The 25,566-nt window shown below is 42.2% G+C and overlaps 1 protein-coding gene and 1 long non-coding RNA gene across 2 annotated transcripts in view; one reads left to right on the plus strand and one right to left on the minus strand.

Annotated features, from left to right (window-relative positions):
- LOC135428568 (uncharacterized) overlaps positions 1–25,566 on the plus strand; it is a 92,183-nt gene that overhangs the window by 39,007 nt on the left and 27,610 nt on the right. The window lies entirely within an intron of this gene.
- The window catches only part of LOC135428593 (mucin-19), a 12,823-nt gene continuing 1,836 nt past the window's right edge, over positions 14,580–25,566 (minus strand). Inside the window, exons 3-6 of the mRNA XM_064682666.1 lie at positions 17,140–18,698; positions 16,023–16,175; positions 15,238–15,957; positions 14,580–15,174 (exon numbers count right to left, since the gene is read on the minus strand). Coding sequence (XP_064538736.1) covers positions 14,954–15,174; positions 15,238–15,957; positions 16,023–16,175; positions 17,140–18,698 — 2,653 coding nt within the window. The 3' untranslated portion in view covers positions 14,580–14,953. The remainder of the gene's footprint in view (positions 15,175–15,237; positions 15,958–16,022; positions 16,176–17,139; positions 18,699–25,566) is intronic.

Raw genomic sequence — 25,566 nt, forward strand, 5'->3', positions numbered from 1 at the left:
GCGCACAACAACACACACATAATTAATTGTAAAACATGATGACAGGCGGTCAGGAAACACACATTTTAGGAAAAACTGGCGTCGAACACATTTAAACGCATTGATAGATGGTGGGTCAGCTGCAGTTGTAGCTGGAATCGCAGTTGCACAGTTGGATAGTTGTCAAGTGGTTGAACTCTGTGAATCGGAGTCGGAGTCGGAGCTAGGAGTGTGTCGGGCCGAGTGTGGTGGGGTGGGGTGGGGTGGGGTGGGGAGAGGGGCAGCTTTGCGGCAAGCAGACAACGGCCAGACGATGCACGTCGACGATAGTATTGCATTTTTATATAATATATTTATTATTTTTGTGCACTTATATACATATATTTAATTTATGATTTGCGCTTTACAACGCGCTTGTCTGGCAAGCCCCCCCTCCCCCCTCCCCCCTCCCCCCTCCCCCGTCCTGTTAATCCGCCCGCCTGTCGGCACCTTTGGCACCGCATGCTACGCTCCCGTACAGGTGCATAGGCTGGCTACGCACCGTCTCGCAATGTTCAAATGTTTTTGTTGCGCACCTAATTTTTGCCAACAGGCCGTGACGCGAGGCGGTGAAACCGATTGAAATGCTCTGAAATCGAAGCCAAGTCCAAACAACTTTGTGAATGGCCCAAAGCGATTGCCCAATGTCCGCGAAAAGCTTGAAATCTGCTGTTTGTAGGCATTAAATTGCCTCATTTGCATGTGGAAATGCCAAATCGGATTAAAACTATCCTCTGAAAAACAAATAAAGCGACAAATAAACACGAAGAAAAAGCCATTCACGGGCTGAGAAAGATTATAAGCCCGGGGCTATAGAGATAGAGATAGAAATCTGAGTTATATATGTGGAAGAATATATAGTTGAAAATGTGCGTATAGATAATTAGATAGATAGATGATATTTTAGATAGATGGATAGATATAGAAATCTGAGATAACATATATATAGAAAAAAATGTACATAAAAATTGACATATGTACGAAAAGATACAGGTAAATAAGTAGATTTGGATACAAATATTGACTTATATGAACATATTTTGCAAGTATACAAATTATTGGGCTAATTATTTTGTGCTTTATTTAATATTTGTTTCACGGAATATTTGGAAGCCCCTTCTTTGTGTCTAGCATTAATTGGGTGTACATAAAAATCAAGATAGAGAACAATTTTAAAAGGCAAGGTACTCAAGTTTAAGCGCATAAATACCCAACTTTTCAACTCCAAAATCAAATTCAAATTGTGGATAAAACTGTGAGAAATATAATATACAAATATATGAGAGTATTTGTATACCATAATACCAATGGCTTTTTTGTGTAAAAGTATGGAACTTTGCCAGTTGGTTTTAGTATCTTATCTGTATCTTTATCCAGCCGTATATATTTTGTTGTCTACTATTTATATGATATGATCAATATGATATGAAGTGAAGTTTGAATAATCAATTTTGTCCATTTTCATTAGAATTGTTTTCGATAGGGCTCGAGTTCACGTGAACGGATTTAGAGTAAGGCTGGGCGTTGCCAGATCAACAGCTCCTGAGTTCTTAAAAGCAGAGCTGCCAATCTAGTTGAAACTATTTATAAAAAACATTTTAGCTAATTAGAGTGAAATGTTATTTAGTTGAAAGTATATGATAATACCTTATCAAGCGAGAGTTGAATATCGTTTATATTTTTTAATTCATTGTTTTTAATTTAAGCAGCGTTGCCAGATCAACAGCTCGTGAGTTCTTTAAAGCAGAGTTGCGAATCTAGTTGAAACTATTTATGAACATTTTAGCTAATGAGAGTGAAATGTCGTTAAGTGGAAACCATTTTCATGAAATCTTATCAAATTAATGTTGAAAGTCGTTTAATTTGAATTGAATTAATTTCATTTATTTTAAATATAATTAATGCTTTTAGTTTACATAAGATCTTATCTAATGAGAGTTGAATGTCGTTTAATTTCAACTTAGTTGCAGCCGTTGAACGAGTCCTGAGTCCGACAATTTAAACTTCATTTGAATGGGAAGCTGGCAGATCTGCTTGAGCCCGGGACTAATGAGAGCTCAACGTCTTTTGGCTTGAGCTTTTGGCTCGGGCTACGTATATTTATTTATTTTTAACAATTTTTTGCTGCTCTTGTGTCGGGATTGTTGTTTATTTACTTTCTTGGCGGCTTTTGTCTCATTATCTCTGACTGTAAATGGCAGCGTGGAGCGTGCACATTTTCCGCATCCATTTGCTGTGTCCAACTGGAACTGGAACCAGTTGCTGTCCAAAGCTTCCAGCCAGCCGTTGGCTGAGCTCGGCTGCAGCTTACCCCCAGCACCAAGTTCAATGTCATTGTTTTGACTTGTTTTTTGGCTTTAATTTATTGTGTGTGTTTTGCTCATTTCTCGTTGTTGTTTGCTTGTTTGCAGTTAGCTGCAGCAACTGCCACATTGTTGTGCCTTGTTCCAAGATTTCCTGTTCCGATGCGAATGCGAATGCGAACGCGAATGCGAATGCGAATGCTAATGTATGGTCTGGCCAATGGGTAGAGCGTCCATTTGGTTAACCAGTCGACGAGCCAGACATTTGGCTAACTGCTGCAACATTGCCACACACACACACACACACACACACACACACAGCGAAGACTTGTGGCAATCAGAGGTTGTGTCAACAGTGGCAAACTTGTCGCCAAATGGTTGGAAATTGATTGCATTAGTCGCGGTCGCAGTCGCTGTTGCAGTTGCAGCTGCAGTCGGATTCGAATTTGGATTTGGATTCGGATTCGGAGTCGCCTCTTTTTGCACCACAATTCAATTCCACACGTATATAGGCATGTGCGTGTATATGTCTTTGAATAGCTGGCACAACAGACCGACAACTCAATTATCTAAATCACACCGCCAAATTAGACACTTGACAGTCTCACAGTACACCTCTAGCTACTTGTCTTGATGGGTAAATATGCTCAGATTCCCGTTCTGCGATAAAGAAAAAAAAGCTATTGCAAATGCTCGCCACGAGCCAAAGTCATTCCAATGACTTTTTGTGTTCTTGCTTTGATTCTCTTAATTGTATGCCCATTAACTTCTCAGCGTTGTGTAAGGGGTATACAGCTTATGGCTATCATTAATTGTATTAAGTCCTGATCTCCTATACCCTATACCTTCGATTGCATCGACAAGTGTCATACTCAACCTCTTAACTTAAGCCGTACGCTATGTATACGTCAAAAATTAACTTAGTTCAATTTCTGACCAATAGCTTGCGTGTTGGCTTGTACTTTACAGTTGATTAAAGGCGCATAATAAAGCTACCCTACTCCATATACCCTGCTTATAGCTAGTCTACATATTTCTGTCTATACTCTACTATTAACAGTTCCTCATTTTGACATAAAAATTTTCTGTTATTATATCAGCAGAGTTCGATTGTATATTCCAGCCTTAACTTTTCATCGTTTTCCTATACTTAAGACGAAAACTTCTCTTCGCTGTATGACTCAACTTGCTTAAACACTCTACAGAGTATCACTTAGTCGAGCACTTGGAGTGCCGGCGGCCTCAGATTTGCATCGCAAGTATTTGACAACAATTTATGTGTTTATTTAAAACATTTTGACAACGTTTCATGTTGTTTTCTCGAATTTATTAAATGCACAACACTTTAATAACCATATAAATAATAATTAAAAAATAAAAAAAATTAAATAAATTTCAACTGATGTTAATTGTATTCGTTCCACTGTCTGTGTGCGCCTTACCACCACCAGGGCGGCGTACCGGGTGTGTTATCCTTGACATCAATAAAGTAATCGTTCGAGAGTTCCGCCCTTGGTTCAGCGGACTCTACCGAATCCGAGGCATCCACCTCCTCGACAGCCTCGACTGGCTGCTCGGCGTCCACAGGCTCCTCCGCTTGGGCGAGCTCCTCAGCTTCCGCCGGCTCAACAGCTGCTGATCCACCCAGCGGGGCAAGCAGCGCCATCACAAAAAGTACTCCCAAAATAATGTGACACTTCATGGTGTCCGTCTGCTCAGTGTAGCTCCCAAGTGCCTAATCTGCGGTGCTTCCTAGGCAACCAGCCGCTTTTATACGCTGCCTCCAGACCCACAGCACCACAATGGATAATACCTACAGCCGGTCTATTCCAATTCATTCTATTTTTTCTATATGCTATTTGTTTTATTTTTTTGCAAACCCAATTGTTTGCTTACTTTGGGGTTATCAGAGACAACTGTGTCTGGGCTTCACTGTGTACATACGAGAGCTACAGAGAGGGAGAGAGAGAGAGAGAGAGAGGGAGCTCTCTTTAAAGTGGGTTATCTAAATGAGGCTATTAAATTGTGACGATCTTCCAATTTGCGCCATACGCTGCAGCATTCAAAAATATCATAATTGATATCTCTATATACAAAACTGTTTGTCCCGCCTGACTGATTGACGGATTGACTGACTGACTGACTGACTGACTGACTGATTGGTGTTCAACGCACGGCCCAAATCATAAGAGCTAGAAAGCTTCCATTCTTACAGAAGTTCCCTTATGTGTTGGGAGAGGGGAACTCCACCTGCAAGTATGTAGCTTTTTTGTTTACCATCCAATCGGCCCCAAACTCATTTTTAAAGATATTTGTTCAAATTCATTTCAGGGGTGTTTCACACTTTTCGAAAAATCCATTTCCCCTTGGTGGAAATGAAGGTCGAAGATAATCAAATTCAAATTCATTTCTAAGAATTTTTATGAAAATTCACTTGTAACTTGTTTCACACTTTTTGCAGAATCCCAGCCTCCACGGTGGAAAATGCGGATCGAAGATTTTTTGGCAGACTTTTTCATTTTAGATAGATATATATATTCTGCCAAAGATGTGTATCGTCGTTTATTGATATCTTTTCATAATACCAAAGCCGAGTTGATATAGCAATGTCCGTCTGTCCATCTGTCGGTCTGTCTGTTCAGCATTTGCTCTTCAAACTATGCTGCTGATATATTAGCAAAATCCTGCCAAGATTGCACTACTATATATATATACTACTATACTACATGTTATATATGTATATGTATCTCAGCTTGACAAATATTGTAGTTTTATAAAATTACTCAACACAGTCTTAACTCAGCTTTAAGATTTAGCATTAAGTAAACTCTGCTTGTTTCTTACGAAGAAAGTGTTTATCTTTTGGGTTGCATGGGATAGACAGACATGCATGGGATAGATAGATATGGCTGCTTTAGTTCTCTCCAGATTTTGTTTAATTGTCTTATCTACTTAAATTCTCCCGAAGGATAGAGATAGAGATAAATGAGATACTCTCGAATTGTTTATAAATAGATTTTTGTTATCTTTGGGGAAACAGCTTAAAGTTCATGAGAGAGTCGAAATATTCGCTATATATAAAAAGAGTGTATACATTTTTTATCGAAATTCGCGATAATTTCGCATTACATGGTTAGGTTAGGTTTTCCTTCTCAAACCTGTCAATTCCATTTAATGTTTGCCAATAAGCTGAGCTGAGAGACATGCGACGGATGCGTTTATAATCCGCCAGAAATACAAGAAAATGCACGAGTTGCTTCCGCATGGGAAAATTATCGTTATCGTTATCAGAAGAAAATTATGAATATTAAGATAAGAGGACAACATTGGCGATACGACAGTCGGACAGAGGCTGGTCGCTAGGAAATCTCATGGCAAACGGCCGTCATCAATGGGAAAATGTTGCATTATGAAATCTGAAAAGCAAAAAGCGAAAAGCAATTGTAATTGAAATTGAAATTGAAATTGGACACTTTGCTCAATTGGCTGTGCAAATGTGCGTGTTTTGGACTGTTTTTTTTTTCTTTTTCATTTATTAGTTTTCATTAAGATACTTTTTTTTTTCTTTGTTTTTCTTGATTTCCTGGTGAAAAGTTGTCATTGTTGGATTTGTGGCTTGTTGTTGTTGTTGTTGTTGTTGTTGGGGCACACAGTGCTTGGCTTAAGAGACGACAAGACGTGTCGGCCAGCTGCCACGCACTTGTCCAGTTTTGGCAGCTATTCGGCTCAATTAGCTGCCAATTAAAAACTATTTAAATCACCAGCTGCTAACGAGTTGGCTGCCATTAAACGTTCCCCAGTTTATTCGTCAATCAATGCCCGTTTCCCGTTTCCTTCACGCCATTTTCACATTCTTGCCATCACGCAGAGGCAACGCCCCGCAACCCCAACCCCCGTCTCACTCTTACCCCACAGCCAGCAAGCCAGCAACAAGGAAATGAGCCAAAACAATAAGCAAACATGTGTGTACAGTGTGCACTTAATAAAGTGAACTAACCTGTTTTCAAATTATAGATTGAAACATCAATAGCTTGTCTTTATCACAACGGCCTGTTAATTGGCCGACATGGCTTCGAGTTGCAATAATAATGATAATAAACCATTAAAAAAATCAATAATAATGAAATCAATAATAATTGTTAACAATTATAGCCAATATATTATTGATCAATATGAATAGAGATGAAATTACAATTAGATTTAAATAAAAATAAAAATGTCAGTTCATTTTTAAATATAATCAAAAATAAATAGATAAATATATATATAAATATAATATAAATATTATATATTATAAATATAAATTAAATAATAATTCAATAATAATAAATAAATATCTTAATATATATATAAATAAACAAATATATAATTAAATAAAAGAGAAATTTATAAATATAAAAACCTTATTTTCAATATTTGCAAAATATTTGCGAAAATTGTCCAAAAATTTCGAATATATGCATTTTTTTTTTATAAATTTCATTTAATTATATGAGAATTGCATTTGCATTTCCTCTGGGTGCACTTTACAAAGTGTTCACTGTGGCTATGTAAGTGGATACCGTATGTTACAGTCTTTTACGTCTAATCTATACGCTTGCCATAAAGTATCTGCTTGCAGTACCCAGTTTTTATCATATATCATATTTTTAATAGCTTACGAGTTGCAAGCTTTCAATTATAATTTCATAAAGTAGATCTGACCATTGTATAATCTGACCATTAATTGTAGCGTTCACTGTGGCCTCAGGCATAGGCTGGCCCATGTGTTTGCCTGAAGATCAACGCGAACACGATGATAGCCCCCTCTCGGTCAGGCATCAGTTTAAACACACAAGTGATTCATTGCGAATGTAAAGCTTTTAATTGGTAATTACGTTAATTTGGTATTATTTGAATTGTTGAATTGGATGCCCTGCTGGCAATGTGAAGGACTTGAGAGCTGTAAGCCACCGAATAGCTTGTAACTAATTATGCATGAAAACTGTGCCTGTGCCTTGTGCAATTCAAATTATAATTAAATTCGAAATTCAAATGCGAACTGCAAAATCTAATTATAATTTATTGAATACGCTGTGCCCAACGGCAACGGCTCGAGCCACACAAAAAAGAAAACCAGAAAGAAAACACCGCACTATGGCAAGCCGAAGAATCAATACGCTTGCAGGCAGATAAGTGTATATCGTAGATATAGATATATATATATATATATATATATATATATATATATATATATCGACTGTCTGGATCAAAACTTAGACTATCAGTTAACCTCAACAAGTAAGAGTGCTCTAATCGGGAGTACCCGACTAGCAGCTATCTTAAAAGTGAATACTTGTAAACTCTTTATACTCTACGAGGACCTACACACCAAATTTGGTGTATCTAGCTCTTATAATTCTCGAGCTATGTGTGAAAATCGATATGTACCGATAACATGAAATAGAAAAAGATATCGATAAAGTTAAAAGATTAACTTCGCCTGCGTACGGCATATGTGTAGGCTGAGTCAGTCAGACGAACTGTTACTGATGCTCATCTCATCAGAATATATAGAAGAATAAGCCCCTCTGTGCGTTACACATTTCGTGACCAGATTGGAATACCCCCTGCAAGGGTAGGAATCAACAAGAAGAACTAAACAACATTTAATTAGGTGCAGGCCGGGGCAATGCCGATTGCCTGAACTGGCTGAGCCAACTGAACTACATGACAGCTTGTTTGGCTAATAGACGTCGAGTCGTCGTTTCGTGCTACGGCTATTTTTTGTTGTTTTTCGTTTATACAGCTGCAAAACTGGCGGGCAACAGCATAATAAACTGTGTTAAATGAAGTTCTGGGTGCCGCCCCACCACCCCGCTCAGAGGCCCACTGACTGACTGAGGCGCTGTCTGTGGCGCTGTCGACCTTGCCACGGTTCTGCTCTGCTTGCCTCTTTTGACAACAACAGACACCAAACAGACAGAAACCCAAAAACCCGAAATGCGAATTGCGAACAACTCTTGTTAATTCCAAAAATTATTATTTACGTCTAATAAACGAACGCATTTTGCAACTGTTAATCGCAGTTGCAAATCAAAATTCAAGTTACCCAAAAAAAAATAAATACAAAAACCCACACACATAAAAAAGGTATGCAAATACCATTCAAATACTTGTAACAGACCGTAGTCAATATGGTCATTGCCTTTTAAAGCTGATCGTAACTCGGCGATTGTGAGCGCTCGAGTGAGCTAAGTTGGGATATAGACTCTCTTATGTTGCATATAGAATATAGTTTCTTCCATAAGATATCTTCCATAAGATTTCTTCCATAAGATTTCTTCCATAAGATTTCTCCCATAAGATTTCTTCCATAAGATTTCTTCCATAACATTTCTTCCATAAGATTTCTCCCTCAAAATTTATTCCACAAAATTTCGTCCATAAGATTTGTTCTATAAGTATTTCTTGCTTAAGATATCTTCCATGAGATTGTTACCATAAGATATCTTCCAGAAGGTTTCTTCTCCCATAACATTTCTTCCACAAGATTTCTTCCACAAGATTTCTTCCATCAGATTTCTTCCACAAGATTCCTTCCATCAGATTTCTTTCACAAGATTTCTTCCTTAAATTTTTTCATTTTCCCAAATAAAACTAAAACTTATCTTCCAATTTATATTTTATATATTTAGAGGCCAATTTATGGCATAAAGTAATTAAGATTCCACTCTTTTGATTATTCTAACCCGCTCTCGAAAATTCCATAAAGATTAAGTGTATAATTTATAGGAATCCAATGATAAATAGAGAAGAATTCCTCTTGCAACTAGCTGATCAGAACATGGATACTAAAAGAATCATCTACCTACCTATAACATATCTATGCCAAGTTATATTGTATAATATTTTTGAAAATAGTTTCCTGCCACCCAAAAGTTTTCAGTTTTCAAGCTAAACTGTTATTCCATAATATATATGCTCTTCCCTTAATCTTAGAGCTTCAATAAACACAAAAAAATATTAATTATTTTGAACAGGGTATCGTCTAGTCGCTCAAGTTAGCTTTTGCTTGATTTTCTTTGGACTGATTACGTATACGCCCTAGCGTCAAGGCTGACAATGAATTAGCCAAAGCAACTATTCGTACTTTGATTTGCTTATGAATTGGCCAGCTTGGCTGGCCGAGTGTTGCCGCGTAATGCTCTAAGAAAAGTCCGTAACTGCAAATTGGCCAAACAAAACAAACAAAGTGCCGAAGTGACCCGCCTGCCCTCCAGATGGCATTGGCGGTGCCTTGGCTCGACCCCCCCGTTCGATCAATCAATCACATCAATTTAGCATTTCACTTTGGCCAACAGCGAATAACGAGAATGCGCTCGTCGACTGGCAGATACCCTTTATATATATCTTTATATTTGAAATTGTTTGTCCTGACTGACTGACTTATTGACTCACGGATTGGTGATCAACGCACAGCCCAAACCGTAAGAGTCAGAAAGCTGAAAATTTTACTGTAGTTACCTTATGTGATGTAGATGCACGTTAAGAAGGGGTTTGGGGAAATTCCAACCGTAAGTGTGGAAAAATCACGAAAAATGTTTTCAAGAAGCGTTTTTGTTTGCCATCCGATTGTGCTTGAACTCATTTTCAAAGATCTTAGAGAGAATTCATTTTATACGTGCCACGGACAAGGCCGGGGTATACTCGCAAATATCATATATAGACATACGTAAAAATTTCCCACTCCCATAACTTGGCCAAATCTTATCAGATTTATATAAGGTTTGGCTTTTTAGTGATGGTCTGCCCTCTAGACCAATTTGGCATCTAATTCTGGCAACATTATTCTTGGTCAAAATTCATGTAAAAATGGTAACGTCAAATATCCCATATAGATATAGGTCAAAATTGCCCACCCCCATAACTCGGTCAAATCTCATCCGATTTTTAGGAGGTTTGGCTTTTTGTTTTGCAAACACATGTCCACAGTTTTACAGCTATTACTTTAGACTTATATATATTAGCATATATTTATAAATACCTTAATATGTTGTTCATTTATAGAGGTGTATTCCCGTATTCTCCATTTCTTTCATTTCATTATTCTTAAAGGTAAATCCCTTCATTCCTTATTCCTTAAAAAACCGCTCCTTGAGTAGATTCCCTTTAATTATTATTACGTTCGTTTTCTATTAACAGGCAATAAGACTCAAAATGTTAATTGCAAAACACATTTTTATTAACACGCGCACAAAAGCTGGCTGCTATGTGCCGCGCATGGGTTGTGTCTTGGCTAACAAACTTAGACGCAGGAGCAGAGACAACAACTTAAGCTTAAGAATCACTCGCAAAAAAAAACACAAAAAAAAGTTATTTCTAATACTTTTAAAAAAGTAATCGAATCAAAACGAATCGAATCGAAGATTAATTTCGATAAATTCGGCAGATTTCAAATTGTTGATGTTTCCCTTTTGGGCTTAGAACCACCAGGGCGAAGGTTGTGGCTCGTTGTCCCGCACATCTATGTAGGTGGGATTGTTGTTGTCCTCCTCGGTGGATGGATAGGTGCCCGAACGTTGCTCCGCAGCAGCTGCAAACGGCGCCAGCTCGAACTCTGAGCGCCTGTCCAGCAATTTGCTGTTGGGTCGCCATTTCATACGTTTGCTATTCAATCGCTGGGAGATTGGCGCGTGGGCTGCTGATGGGGCGTGGCGTCTGTCCTGGCGCTGCAGTTCGGCTTCATTAATCGCCTGCAGGACGGCCGCCCACAGACGCATTATATCCCGATTATCCGGATCTGCAACAGCTGTAGGCAGGGAGCTGTTGTTTTTGTTTTTGTTTAAGTGGGTAGTCGTGTTGGGGGCGGAGCTGCCGCTGGTCATGGTGCAGGTGGTGCTGCTGCTGCCGTAGCCGATGATTATGGCGAAGCCCACAATAATCCACTCGAGTTGCATGCTGATAGCTGTTCGAAACTTCTGCGTTGCCTCTCGACGGCAACGCATGGCTTTTATATGCTAAGCTCTTGCTGCGTCCACGCTGTGTGGGAGCGGGGCTTGTTTAACAGTGGGAGGGCTGTGCGTGGTTGGGGGTGGAGGAGAGGGGGCGGGGGGAGGTGGATTCGATACAAACAGATAAATAAATAAATAAATACTCGCATTGCAATAGTTGGCCTATTGGGCCAATGTCTTGACATCATTCGATTCTTGTTTGAACTGCATGAGCACAGTGCGCAGCGTGGGAGGGGAGGGGGGAGGGGGGGTATTTCTCTTTGAAATTCTCCCCGCTGCGTCTCCCTCAATCTCTCTCTCCCTGTCTCGCCAGCTGCAACAAATGTTTATCGTTCTGCTTACGCTTCTTCTTGTGGTCTACATTTCAGACGCTTACGTGACTCGCATGCTTCGCACGCATCTGTTACGTAACGTAACCACCGTGTGCCAGATACGTTTTAGGCATTACGTCATTCAAAGGGCCTCTCACTGGCCTAAGGTCAAGATCGCTTTTGTTAAGCCGCTAGAATTTTCACGTCTCCTATTATATATAATTATAATTATTAAATATTCCATTTCCAGTCTCGAGATCTGGATAATTTTCTCGTAGTTACCCTAAATATACAGCAGTATAAAAAGTTTTGCAAGTCTGGCAACGTTTAGGTAAAGCCACGTTCCAAGTAAAGCCACATATTTAGTTCTTCATACCATGTGTGCTCAATGTGGCAACGCCGCAAAGTGGCACCCATCAGGCGGCAACGCTGGTCCAAAAACTTACGTACTTTTGCAAACTTTCCATTTCGCCAAGCTTTTACCTTAACTTAGCTTAAATATTTTACAAGCAAGCTTGCAGTATAAATAAAATGTGAACCCCTAAAAGTTGGCTATAAAAATATCGATAAATTTCGCACAATTTTCAGGCGCATCCAACTTAATTAGCTTATTATATTGAACCCATTGAAAATGAGTAAAAAGTGCAAATGTATGAAGGAATCAACTTCGAGCCCATAAAGTATATATTCTTGATCAGCATCAGTAGCCGAGTCAATCTAACCATGACCATTTGTCCGTCTGTCCGTATGTATGAGCGCAAAGGTCGTTTCCGACAATCGATAACTTGCCCCGTTTCCAAGCTATCGATAAAAATCTTTATCGAAATCCTATTTTTAAGCAAATCTTGTTCGTTTTAAGAGCTAGAGTCTTGAATAGTACATATGTAAATATATCAAGTATCTTTAATGAAATAGCTATCAACACACACACACACACACATTTATGCGCGTCTTTATTGAATTCTGTAAACATCATGGCAATTATGATTGTATTGTTTTCTTTACTGTGTTCCCATGAACTTGCCGAACGGGAGGGACATTTATTTTACATTTTTAAATTGAATTAAAAATTTGCATGCCAAAAATTAATTTCATTAAATCGCGCACTTGTCCCACTGTGCGCATAACAAACAATAATGGGAACTTAAGTCTAGGCAATTAATTTGCCGCCAGCTTCTGACGCTGCCTTTTAGCCCAATGGGTCAACAATTGACAGCTGAACGAGGGCTTATTTGGTCTGGCCACAAATCCTTCGCAGTGCCTCGCAGCCTCCTTTGACTGTGGCACGTGCTACACACAATAACGGTACATTTGCTCAAAGACTCAACTCGGGAAGAAGTCGCTCGAAAAAACGCTCAGAAGTCGCTTGAGAAGTCGCTCGAGAAGTCGCTCCATCGTCCCGACATTGCGCACAATCGCTCATTGGCCAAAACGAGCGCCGCATTTGAATACTCGACTCTGAATATGAGTCGTGAATCGAGTGAGTTACTCGTGAACGGCTCGTTTGTAGCTCGCGACTGAGTGCGGAAATAATGGGAAATTTGGCCATTGTCCGATTGTTTATGAATTGCTAATTTGCCGGCACTTTGGACCGGCTACGAATGGAGCCAACTTTTGGAGATGGTAATTGACGCAGTTCGCAGCTCGCAGCTTGCACCCAAAGGGCCAATGAATGCACTGGGCACATGTTGATTCCGTGTCAACTGGGACAAATTTTGCCAATTGGTGCTGCCAACTTGTGCATTGACCATGTTAAATGGTTCAGTGCTAAGCTTAAACAAGCGAATAACGCGACAACTCTGTTTCGCGTGGAAAGTAACATGCACGGGGCTGCCAACTTGTGCTTATGCAATTCCCTTTTCAATATGGTATTAAAAATTGGCGTTGCCAACCCTTTGTATTTCATTTATTTTAGCACTCATCTCGTATTAGACTGCCAACTTGTTTCATGAATAGGATTTATAGAGATCAAGTGATCCATTCATAGCACACTTAATTGTGCTGCCAACTTGTCTTTGGTCAGTCACAGTCACAGGGCTGCCAACTTATTTTTGGCTTGTCTGTTAAAATAGTTCCTATTTAATTTATACGCATCGAATGCGCACCTGGTCCGAGTACAGTGTAAAGTGTTCGGTCACAGTGGTGACAACTTGTCTTTTTATAGTCTTCCTTCCAGATTGTTTTTATTTAATAGTGCTGCCAACTTGTCTGCAATATGAAAGAAGAGCTTCTTATACAATAAATGCTTAAATGTTCTAAATATTCTTATTATCATATACAGACAAATTGGCAGCATTGCACCTGATGCTTCCAACTTTTCTTTATATATAATAGTGCTGCCAGCTCGTCTTATTAATAAACGCTAATCATTATTAAATATTACAATACTTACGCCTGGTGCTGCCAACTTGTCGTGAGCATGCCAACCCGATTGAAATATTTCATTTATAGTTTTTACTTATTTTTTGTTTTTTTTTATTTAAAAACATATAATTAAAAGTCGTTTGTTTATATTGTATCAAAAAAAAAATAAAGAAAAGAGTTTGAGGAAGAAAGAGAGAGGGAGGGATTTTATAATAAATCTTGCTATTCACGCACAATTCGTATCATAATATATCAAGTCATATCTTGAGCTCGAGCCCGAAAGTGGAATTATCATATCATTTTTATACTCAGCTTAAGGTTCTACGGAAGGCTTCGCTTTTGCTCACAAATTGATTTTCTTCTCTTTTCGATTTATTCGCATTTTCTTCTTCGTTTTTTCTTCTTCTTGGTCTTTTTGTTTTGGTGACTTCTTTTTGTTTTGTTCGCAAGGGAGACTTAAATATTATTTCAATATTTTATTTTAATTATTGTATGTGTAAAAAGCTAATCGCGTTTTAAGAACAGACAAAAAGAGGGGGGCTTATGAGAAATTAAGAAAAAAAAAAACCCAAAATTTACAAGGAGGAGCAAATTGTAAAAATTATTATCGCTGGGTTGGACGGGCGGAGCCATCCAATTAGGAGAATAGCAGCAAATAGAGGCAGAGAGAAATGAAGAGCGAGAGAGATAGAGAGAGAGTGAGAGAGAGTGAGAGAGAGGGGGAGAGATGGCAGGAGCAGTTGGCGGGGCAAGTAGTGGGATGTTGGAAGAAGTTTTGGCATGGGAATGGACACTTGTCTGAGGGTCTGAGGATTTGGGGCAACTGCAACATCCGCTGGAGCATTCACATCCGCCTTAGTTTCAGCTGCTACCGGGAAAGGGGACTGGGACTGGGCCGGGAACGGGGACGGGGACAGGGACAGGGAATAGTTGCTGCTGTTGTCATTTAAAGGCTTGTCCCGGCTTACAGTATGGTGCCCGGCTTTCGCAGCGGCAGACGCCGACGCTGGCCGAGCAGGCCAAGACCGCGCGCCTGTTGCTTGGTGGTGGCTTCAGCGGCTTCGGTTGTCTCCTGCTCCTTGGCCTCGGCCTCGTCGGAGCTGCCGCCCGCGGCGGGCGCGGCCTCCTCCTTGGCTGCCTGCTCGCCGGACGCATCCGATGCTGCGCCACCCTCAGCGGGCGTCTCTGTAAGATACGAAATTGAGTTCGAGCTGAGGCCAACAGATGCTGGAGCATCTCTGAGAGTACCTGTCGTCGAGGTAGCCGCTGCGGCCGCTGCGCCGCCCAGTTGCAGACGACGCTTGGCTAGCAGCGGGTTGATTTTGCGCGGCGCCACCGCTGGCGAGGATGCGGGAGCAGCTGCTGAGCCGGCGCCAGCGGCTGCCTTGGGCTTGGCCGCGTCAGTCTTGTGCAGCGCATTGAGGCGCGGTCGGTTCTTGAGGCGATTGAGGCCGGACACGGGTCCGGCATGGTTGGCAGCGCTGCCGGCAGCGGCATCGCCCTCCTCAGTCTTCTCAGCGGCCTCGCCGCCCTCCGCCTCCGTGCCCTTCACATCGTTGTGATGGCTGCTGTCGGCCGCCGAGTCCTCGGCTGCCTCCTTGGGTGCCTCCGTGCTCACCCCGGCGCGTCCCAGCTTGCCGCGTGGCAGCAGCCGATTGCCGCCGGCGCGATGCAAATTGAAGCGCGACGGACGCACTGGCTCCGGTGCCGCAGCTGCCGCTGGCTTGCCCTCGTCCGCGCTGTTGCTGCCCTCCTCGGCGGCTGCGCCCTCCGCAGCTGGCGCCTTGGTAGTGGTGGTGCGACTGCGTCCACGCAGATTCAGGCCGGGGCGACCGCGCAGCGTGCTGCGTGCCGTTGTGCTGGGCGCAGCATCGGCTGAGCTGGCTCCATCAGCGCCCTCCTCGCCTGCAGCGGACTTCTCGGTGGTGGTGGTGGTGCTCGTGCCGCGCAGATTGAAGCGGTTGCGTGCTGTAAATGGATGCGAGATTTGGTTACATTTGGCCACTTTTCACGTTCAACCCGTTGGGACTTACGTCTGCCGCGTCCGAAGCCAGAGCTGACGGGTTTCACCTCCTTGGCGGGCACAATCTCCTCCTCGGCAGCGGGCTCTGCCGCGGGTTCGGGGCTCGCGGTGGTGCGAGCGCCCGGACGAGAACGGCCGCCAATCGAGGGACGTGAGAAGCGATCTGAGGCAAAGGAATAATAAATAAATCGACTTAGTAAAAATCGAACAATACAAATGGAACTATTTAGACTGGGGATCATCCAGTTAAAGCCAGTTATGAACTAGTTCGGCGCACTAATGAACCAGTCCAAGCTGCCTGTGATCCAGTCTGTGCTCAGTAGAGTGCATTCGATAAAGTTCGCTGAACCATTTGAAGTCTCACGCTTCGGTTCAACCAATTGAACCAGTTCCGTATACTCCGGAGCTACTTACAGCTACTTTTGAATCAGTCAGCTGTTAGTCAGGTGCTGCCAGATGAGCTTAAACTACTGTAGCTCATCTCTGCTATCACCTCTCCTACAGCTGAACCCTTTTCCGATCACTAATGAACCAGTGGAAACTACTAAACTATGCTCAACTACTAAAGACTTAACGTCAATAGACAAGCTGTGATCATTAAGCAGCTAGACTCAAATACAAAATGAACCTCCGTTTCCATTCTGACAACTTCAACTTATTCACTAACTAGTTCCGATCTGGTCCAAGACCCAAATAAACGATGATCAATATGATCCATTTAATTCTGAGTCTAATAGTTCACAATCCGTTGCGAACCAGTTGCAGCTACTGATCTATTTCAAAACTCCCCGTTTCAGTTATAAAATACTACTAGCTACAGATCTAGACTCCCCGTATAAGTTCTAACTCTTACAAGTTCCGAATTCCTCGCGAAACAGTTGCAGCTACAGATCTAGTTTAAAACTCGCCGTTTCAGTTCTGACTCATACTAGTTCACAACGCTTTGCGAACCAGTTGCAGCTACTGACTCTAGCTAGTTCCGAATTACTAACAAGCGAATTGCAGCTACTGATCTTGTAGTCTCCCCGTTTCAATCCTAGCTTTTACTAGTTCCGAATTCCTCGCGAACCAGTTGCAGCTATTGATTTAACTTGAACTAAAGAAAGCTGTCCAATTGATGCACTCACTTCTGCCGGTTTTGGTGGGCTCCGTGGGCGCCGATTCGGTGGTGGTGGTGGTGCTGGTGGAGCCGCTGTCGCGCAGCTTGAAGCGATTGCGTCCGGCCAGGCCGCTGAGACCCGAGCGCCTGCCGCCGTACAGGGAAGGAGCCGCCGTGGTTGTCGTTGTGGTTGTCGTGGTGGGCGCCTCTGTGGTGGTTGTAGTGGTTGTTGTCGTGGTTGTGGTAGTAGTTGTCGTCGAGGAGAGCTCCTCCTGCAGCGTGGTCAGACCGGCATCGTCCACATCTGTGCTGGCCGTGTCGGGATTGACCGTGGTCTCATCGTTGGCATCCGCTGCGGTCGTCTCATCGTTGTTGAGGTTCTCGTTGGTCAGTATGGCATAGAGATCGAGTGCGGCCTTCTCCATGGACGGCGTTGTCTGCTCGGCATCATCGTCCAGCTTGGCTGTGATCTCGCGCTGCTCCTGCTCCTCCTCGCGCTCCTTGGCTGCGGCAGCGGCGGCGGCGGCGGCTGCTGCCTCCTCATGTTCGACGTCAATGACAGGCTTCAGCTCCTTGTCGCCGTTGCGTGAGCCCTTGAGCTGCTTCTCGTCCGTGTTGAAGGTCGAGCTGTCGACCAGCTCCAGGCTGGGACGCTTTACGCTTATCTTCTTGCGCTCCGCGGCCGTTTCCAGCGAATCCAGCGCCGGCGTCGGCTGCACCTCAATGTTCTTGCCACGGCTGGGGAAGCGCGTATTCAGGGGCAGGCGCTCCGCCTCGATGTCATCGGAGGTCTCGCTGGCCGCGCTCGAGGCGCGTCCCTTTGCCTTGCCGCTCTGCAGACTATTCTCGCTGGGCGTGGCCGGGGTGCTGCGATCGATATTGGAGTAGCGCGTCTTGCCGCGCGTCTCGGGCGTTAGATCGGCGGGCGCCTCAACGGCAGCGGGTGCATCGATGGCGGGCTTGGCCTTGCTGTCGGCATCCTCGTCCTCCTCGTAGTAGTAGACATACTCGTACTCATAGTCCTGGCCATTGGGTCCCTTTTTGATCTCGATGCGCGACTTCTTGTTGTTCTCGCTACCGGCGCCATCCAGTGCAAAGTTCTGATTGACAAAGTCTTCGTGAGGATCAACCAGCATATCATCGTCCAGATTGTCAATCTTCTTGGACGCCGTCGGCTGTGTGGTTAGCTGCAGCGCTGGCTGCTCTGTGACGCCCTTCAGCGCCAGCTCGGCGAGGGAAGCCTCCTCGATTTCGCGACGCACCTCAGCCAGCTCCTCCTCCTCGATGGCACGCTTGGCCTCGATGCTCTTCATCACATCCTCGTTGATGAGCGCACTGAGCACTGGGTTCAGTTCGGGCCGCTCCTTGGTGGACAGCAGATTCATGGAATATTCAGCCGGGTCTGTGGCACGAATGCTAATCCTGTGCGCCGTGTGGAAACCTTCATCACCTAACACGTTCGCCTCCGGCACCTTGTGCGATGTCTCGAACTCGCTCGTCGCCGGCACATTGACGTCCTGCTTCTCTGACGCTCCCACAGCCAGCTCCTCGCCGGCCACCAGTAAGGCCAGGCAGCCCAATAGACAACTGCAAAAGAACGAATTGAATATCAGTAAATCATGCTGATAAGCCAACTACCAACTATTCCTAATCTAGAAACTCCCAGGCACTCCCGCTTAAAGCAAATAAGTTGAAAGATCTAAGCCCAATTAAGGCTTACTTTAGACTGTAGAGTATTTAGACTCTAGAGCGAGAGATAAAAAAACGAATAACTCAAGGAAAATAAAAGTTGGTTTTCAAGCGACATTGAAACCTTTCCTAACTATCCTTGAGAGGGTAGGTAGAACCGGGTACTCCAAGCACATTAAGTTTCTACTTAGCTTAAGCATTATTGTGAGAGACATTTCAATGCTTTGTTTCTAATGATTTTTGATAGAAGTTACACGATAGTTCAACTCTAGACTAGTATAGTCTAAATAGAAAGCAATTTGTAAGGAATTGTTATGCCTGAATGTTTACTCGATGGATCAACCTTATAAGTGAACACTTCCATTTCAAGAATTATTTGCATAGATCAAGCTCTCTGAATTAGGTGCTCTCAATGTTATGCCTTAGATTATGATCACATTCTAATGGCGAAAAGTAGACACGGGCAGTCTAGCTAATGGATACGGAGCTGGAGCAAAGGCCTGGAAGACCTAATCGAATATTATTCCTAACAGTTTCCCCTTCTAATGTCTGCTCTTTTTATGGTATCAGCCAAGCAACCTTTGGCAAAGTAGAACACTGAAACTCTTAGGATTGCCTTTTGAATGAATCATTGCAGAAGGTGCATTATCCTGATGGGCAACAACTGGAGGAGCAAAAGTGATCTCATGCGACCCTCCGTTCACTTCAATAAGGATGCTTGTTTCCACTTATTTCCCCCTTGAAAAAACACACCTTCAGATGAAAACGAGCGACTTTTTGCGTTCGATAATTAGCTGAATAAACTTGAAATCCGTGCGTGATATTAATTTGCTTAAGCTTTTAAAAAGGGGCAAGCCCTTGAACTAATTTGCCATTAAGAAACCCCACGACTTATCTTAATTAAGATTAAAGCTGTAATCGAAATCGATCAAAATTGACTCATTTGATCAAAGACAAGAGCCACAATGAAGGAAAATGAAAAATGAAAAGAAAACAAAAAGCCAAAACCGTTTGGTGTGGCTTTCAGCTGAGAAGTGTTGATTGATTTGGCTTAGCCCAAGATCATCGCGTGCTTTTAATGACTGATCATGTTTTGGGGCGAGTCTTTGTGCTGCATCATTTGAAGTTGTTTGTTTTTTTTGTTTTGTTTTGTTTTGTTTGTGTGTCTCGAAATACCTTTCACAATTTCATTAGCCAGGCCGTCTACCGTCTACCGTCTACCATTTAACAGCCAGCAGCCAAGAGCTGATCGCGATCTTCGTCTGGCATTGCGCATGCGATCGTTGTGGCTCGCAGTGGTTCGTGCAATTGCAGCAATAGTTCATTGGGCTTTGCGAATCCGCATTGCGATGCATTCAACACTTGAATAGATGGTAAATAGATGGACGGACCGGCCAGTGAGAGGCGAAAGCGAGACAGAGCATGCCTCAAGGCAAACCACAATATTGACCAGAGGGTCAACTAACAGAGGGGGGCATCATGTGTGTGTGTGTGTGTGTGTGTGTGTGTGTGTATAGATTATTTGAACTGCAACCGGTTCATGCAAAAGGTGTTAGCCCATTTCGATTTCAATTTCAATTTCGAGTTCGATTTCGTTCGGCCATTTCAACAGAGGCTCAGCTTCAGCTTCAGCCAAAGCCCAGCCCGTTTAAGAAGATGAAGAAAAAAAAAAGCCACCAGGCGAGCCGCAAGACTCCAGAGCCGGCAACAGCTCGACACGACGACTGTTCGATATTTAAAGAGCAGCAGCGGGTCGGGTCGCCTCTCCATGGAAACCTCTGTCTCCTTCGACTACCCCTCCCCTCTGCAGCTGGTTTCGCTCTTCACATGTTTTGCGCTCTTGACGATAACTTTTAACATTTTGAATTATGTGCAGTTGGCGTCGCGTTGTTTGAAGCCGTTCGCTTAAATTTAGCTGTGTTTTTTTTTCTTTATAATCTTTTTTTTTCTTACTTAGTTTTTGTGTTTCACTCGAACAAGTTTCGACAATAACAGCAGCAACAGCTCGTCGTAAAGGTAGACAACTTCAACTTATTTTAATTGCAACAGCAGCAACAATTGCAACCAGAGGCAGCCCAAATAGCCCAACCAACAACAACAACAACAACAGCAACAATGTGGAGCCCAAGAAAAGTTATAATTATGTCTACACACACATCACACTCTAAATTGCTAGCAGAGCGGAGGGAGGAGGGGTGGTGAGAGGCGGGAAGGGGTTGCAAAGCTACTTCTGCTTTAGTCGATTGTTTTTTAAGGGTAAGCTTAGGCAAGGGGGCTGCGAAGGCAACTGTCCAACTTCTTGGCCATGTTATGCATGAGGTGACAATGCGCACATCGCCTCTCGACACCAACTGGCAGACAGACGGACGGGTGGACGGACAGACGGACGGACGGGCAGAGAATAAAAGCAACAACAACTGCGCCAAGATTCACATAATACCACAGCGAAATGTGCAATATTGGCTATGGCACAGTGGTACAAGGTATGCCCAACATGAGCGCAAAAAAGGGCAACCTAATTTTACGATACAAACAAAGACAGCAATTGGAACGTAATGTTTGTAGCTCATTTGAGGGTTCAATTTCAATATATCTATATATGTACTACGAGTTATAATATGGGCAAAGGAACATATAAAAAATTTATCAATACGCGAGGTTTAAGAGGCAGCTTTCTGTTGACAACCCTAAGTCTTATTTAAAGTAAGAAACAATAAAAGAAAATAAAAGTTATCGATAACAGTTATCGATAGGCAAAATTTAGCTAGAGGTAGAGTTTTTGGCCAGGCCCAGCACAGTTTAATTCCTTTGCCAGGGAATTATCGCACAAGAAATTTTAGTTTAAATGGGATATACCCAATATTTGAGTGAATTTATGCAATGGCGAAAGAATTTTTAGCCAACTGTTAGCATGATACAAAAAGACAGAGATGGGGTAGTTAACAAGACAATAAAAATATCAATTTGAAGATACTTCAAAATAAAAATCGATAACAATCGAGAATCAAACTATTTATAGAAACGGATAAGAGAAGCTACGCATAGATATATCCTGCCCCTAATGACTTGGACTGCATATTTTATCATAGTTTGAAGTATTCTTTAAAGAAATCCGGCTCCATTTAGTAGAGGCTTTCTAATGTCGTTTGCGATCTAATTTTATTGTCATATATTTATTAATAAATCTTAGAAGTTACGCATTTTTATCTTTGCCCGCACGATAACCCAAACTGATCGATAATTATTCGTGTTATATTATCGACAAAGCAAGAAAGTTGCCAGACGTTTGTCAGAAGTTCTCGCCCTCTGGCTGTTCTGTTACATGGCTTTACACAGCTTTCAAATCGATTCAAGGCTGGCCACGCCCACATCTATGATTTATCTAATGTTCAGTTGGCTGAGTCATAGATAATTACATTTGATCCACTTAACTTTCACTTCCTCTTTGGGTCGCACCTGAACATTCTATTTGTATTTGTATATGTATTTGTAATCGGTGATTTTCAAGGGATCGACGCAATTTCAGGCCGTGTTCTATTGGCCTTGTCCCACTGTCTGACAATGTCAGAGAGCACTTAACAACTGATGTGAATGTGAATGACTGATTAACTGCCTCCGACTCTGCGTGTGTGTGTGTCAAGTAACGGGGCACTGAGTACTAATGTGAGTGTATTACGGGTACTCGTCGCATGTTACATTGGGCCAGGCGAATGTGCAATTGACTAACTGAATGGCTGAGTGAATGGACGGGTGAGTGCATGAGTGTGTGAATGACTAAAATGGCCAAAGTCTTAGCTCTTTTTCTTCTTTTTTTTTTCTCCTTTATGTAGGCCCTGCTCCATTGTTGTCTTCCTCTGAAGACATTTGGAAAGGCCAATTGCCAATTGCAGCTTTAGATGCGGGGAGCGGAGGAGGAGGAGAGTGGCATGGGAGAGGAGTGGAGAGGGGAGGGGAGCACGTTTAAGCGGGTGTGGCATGCAATTTGTATTTTACATTTGGCAATTCCGTTTTGGCTTTTTGTTTGTTAGCCGAAAAGTGGCTGCGCATGCGTTTTGACTGCTTTTTGTTTTTTTTTTTTTTTTTGGCCATTTGATGCGGCGGCTGCGTTGGCGGCGTCTGCGAGTGTGTGTGCGTGTGTGTGTGTGTGTTTGTATCTGTTTAAGACGCCACTTGGAGGCCATTGACGTCGCGACAAGCGTTGAGAGCGCAGTGAAGCATACAACAGCAACAACAACAACAACAACAACCATGAAATGTAAAATAAGTTGTATTTTTTTTGTTGGTTTCTTCTTCTGTTGCATTGTTGGTTGCGTCTTTTGAGCCAAAGGTTTTTGACTTCTGCTTTTGGCCATGTTTTTACCTTTAAAGCTGACCTTTTGTCACACCTTGCAGCAGCGAGTGGGTGCGAGCGAGACGGCAGCAAAGGCCAAAATTCTCTCTGTGTGTGTGTGTGTGTGTGTGTGTGTGTCTCGTTCGCCAATTAGCTGGCTTTTTGGCCTTTTGGCATAAAGCTGCAAACGCTCGCAACTGTCATCAGAGCTCCTCCTACTCCACTGCAGTCATATTAAATTGATTGACTGACTGAGTGACTGACTAACTGCTTGACTGATTGACTGACTGCCTGCCTGTCCGCTTAGCCGTTTAATGGCCAGCATCATCAATGCGAAACAGCCAAGCTGGCTGTGTGCAAGGCCAACAATCTGCATGCCAAATTCATGAGCTGTTTTCACTGTGCCACGCCCCCATCCAGCAGCCCTCTCTCAACACACACACACCGCAGCATCTTCTCTCATTTTTATGCTCTGCTTACATTGTAAGCACACATAACAGCAGGGCGAGAGGCGGCAACCACCATAAGCCGGAGGAATTAGCTAAAGCTAAAAACATTGTTGTGCACAGTTCAGCTGTCTGTGTCTGTGTGTGTGTGTGTGTGTGTAGGTGTGTGTAGGTGTGTAGGTGTGTGTTGAGGTTAACAACCACTGACCACTAACTGTAGAAGGCAGCCCCTGCAGCTAATGTCAGAGGTGAAAGGCAGCTAACTATAAACTTGGGCACACGCTGCGTATACGCAATGCGCTCGAAAGGATGTGTGAAAGGCCGCGTGAACGGGCTGTGTGGGTGGGGAGCGGGGAGCGGGGGCTGAACTCAGCTATCACTTGAAGAGATGAAATGCCAAAAGCTATTTAAGCCAAAATTCGGTGAATAAATGCCAGAAACTCAGAGCTCAATTTTAAATCGGTTTCTGGCTGGCATTTGAATATTATTTGACTTACAGTTGAAAATCTCGAGATTCAAGAATTATTAACATATAAAGTAAAATGCTTTAAGCACATATTATTTGAGTTTTCTTTGCTAAGGTCGTTTGCAATCTTTGAAGAAATATATACAAAAAAATAAATATTAATTTTAAATGAATATATTAATAAACATTTGATTATTTTAACGAATTCGAATATGTGTGAAATATGACAGACAAACAAGTTGATAGCCTTGCTGGGAACCTTTATAATTTAATTACGAAATGTGTTAAGCTTCAAAAGTTGCAGCCACATCAACAACATATTCAAAAATTTTACATTCTCAGCTCGGGGCCCAACTGAACTAAGCGCCACGTGAACCTGTGCTCAGCAAATTGGGCACAGCCGCTTCTTCTGGCTGCTAGCGATATGTTCCAAGTAAATCCGGCTACCATACATCAATACATCAATATATGTATTCATCAATATATCAATATATGAATACATCTAAATATATATATACAACAATATATCAAATAGCATTCTTGCTTTCAAATTAACAAAACTTTTTCCTCTTGTGGAATCGTTTCGTTATGAAGTGAACTTTATATACGATTATTATTATTATATATTTTTATGATCTTTTACAATCTTAAATATAGTTAATAAACGCTTAAGTTTCAGTCTTTGGCTGCTTGTTTTCAAGTACTTGGCATCGTCGAGTGACCACTTTAATTTGTTTATCTCAGTTTATTTATTTTAATTTTTGTTTATTTTTTAAATTTTTTCTGCTCTTATTATAAAATGCCAATAAATTCCTGCGTGGCGCTCTATTAAAAGGATCATTGGCTCAAAACTTTTTAATTAATAGCCAATTGTTGGCCCCCCGCAACCCGCAACCCGCACCCCGCAATCCCCCCGCCCAACAGCTGCTGCCGTTGGCTGATGAATGAAACTTTTTAATGCAGTTTCATTTGCAATATATTTTATCGGTCTTTTATCGCATACTCTAGCCGAGAGTTTAACACGTGTGTTACGTGCGGACTGTATCCTTATATGTATCCTTATATCCTTATATATATAGACACTTCGGATCTGTATGTCAGTAAAAGAGTTATTAACTGTGGCATATGCCTGAACTTAGTCAACCAAATTGAACTGATGTGTATTACATAGCTGCAATAGGTGCCAGCATTTGAAACCGAGTTTTTTTTATCAATTATTCACTTGCTTTTCGAGATATCTTAAGCCAAACTAGCAAGAGGATTGGATTATATATATATAATGCCGGAACGAGGATGGGCTCCTTCTGTGCTCCTAATGTAAAAGTCTTGCCTAGAAAAACTTTTTACTTTCTCCAATAACAAGTCGATCGACATCGAACTAGCTAATATATTTACTACTCTATACACTACATACTTATATACACTACTATATACTACTATATATACTACTATATACTACTATATATACTACTTTATAATATATAGCTGCAATATGAATAGAGTTTTTCATAGGAATAGAGTCTT

This window comes from Drosophila montana, unplaced genomic scaffold, assembly GCF_035044405.1.
Source record: "Drosophila montana isolate Dmon_TW-CO22-7 unplaced genomic scaffold, ASM3504440v1 contig_2482_1, whole genome shotgun sequence".
NCBI lineage: Eukaryota > Metazoa > Arthropoda > Insecta > Diptera > Drosophilidae > Drosophila > Drosophila montana.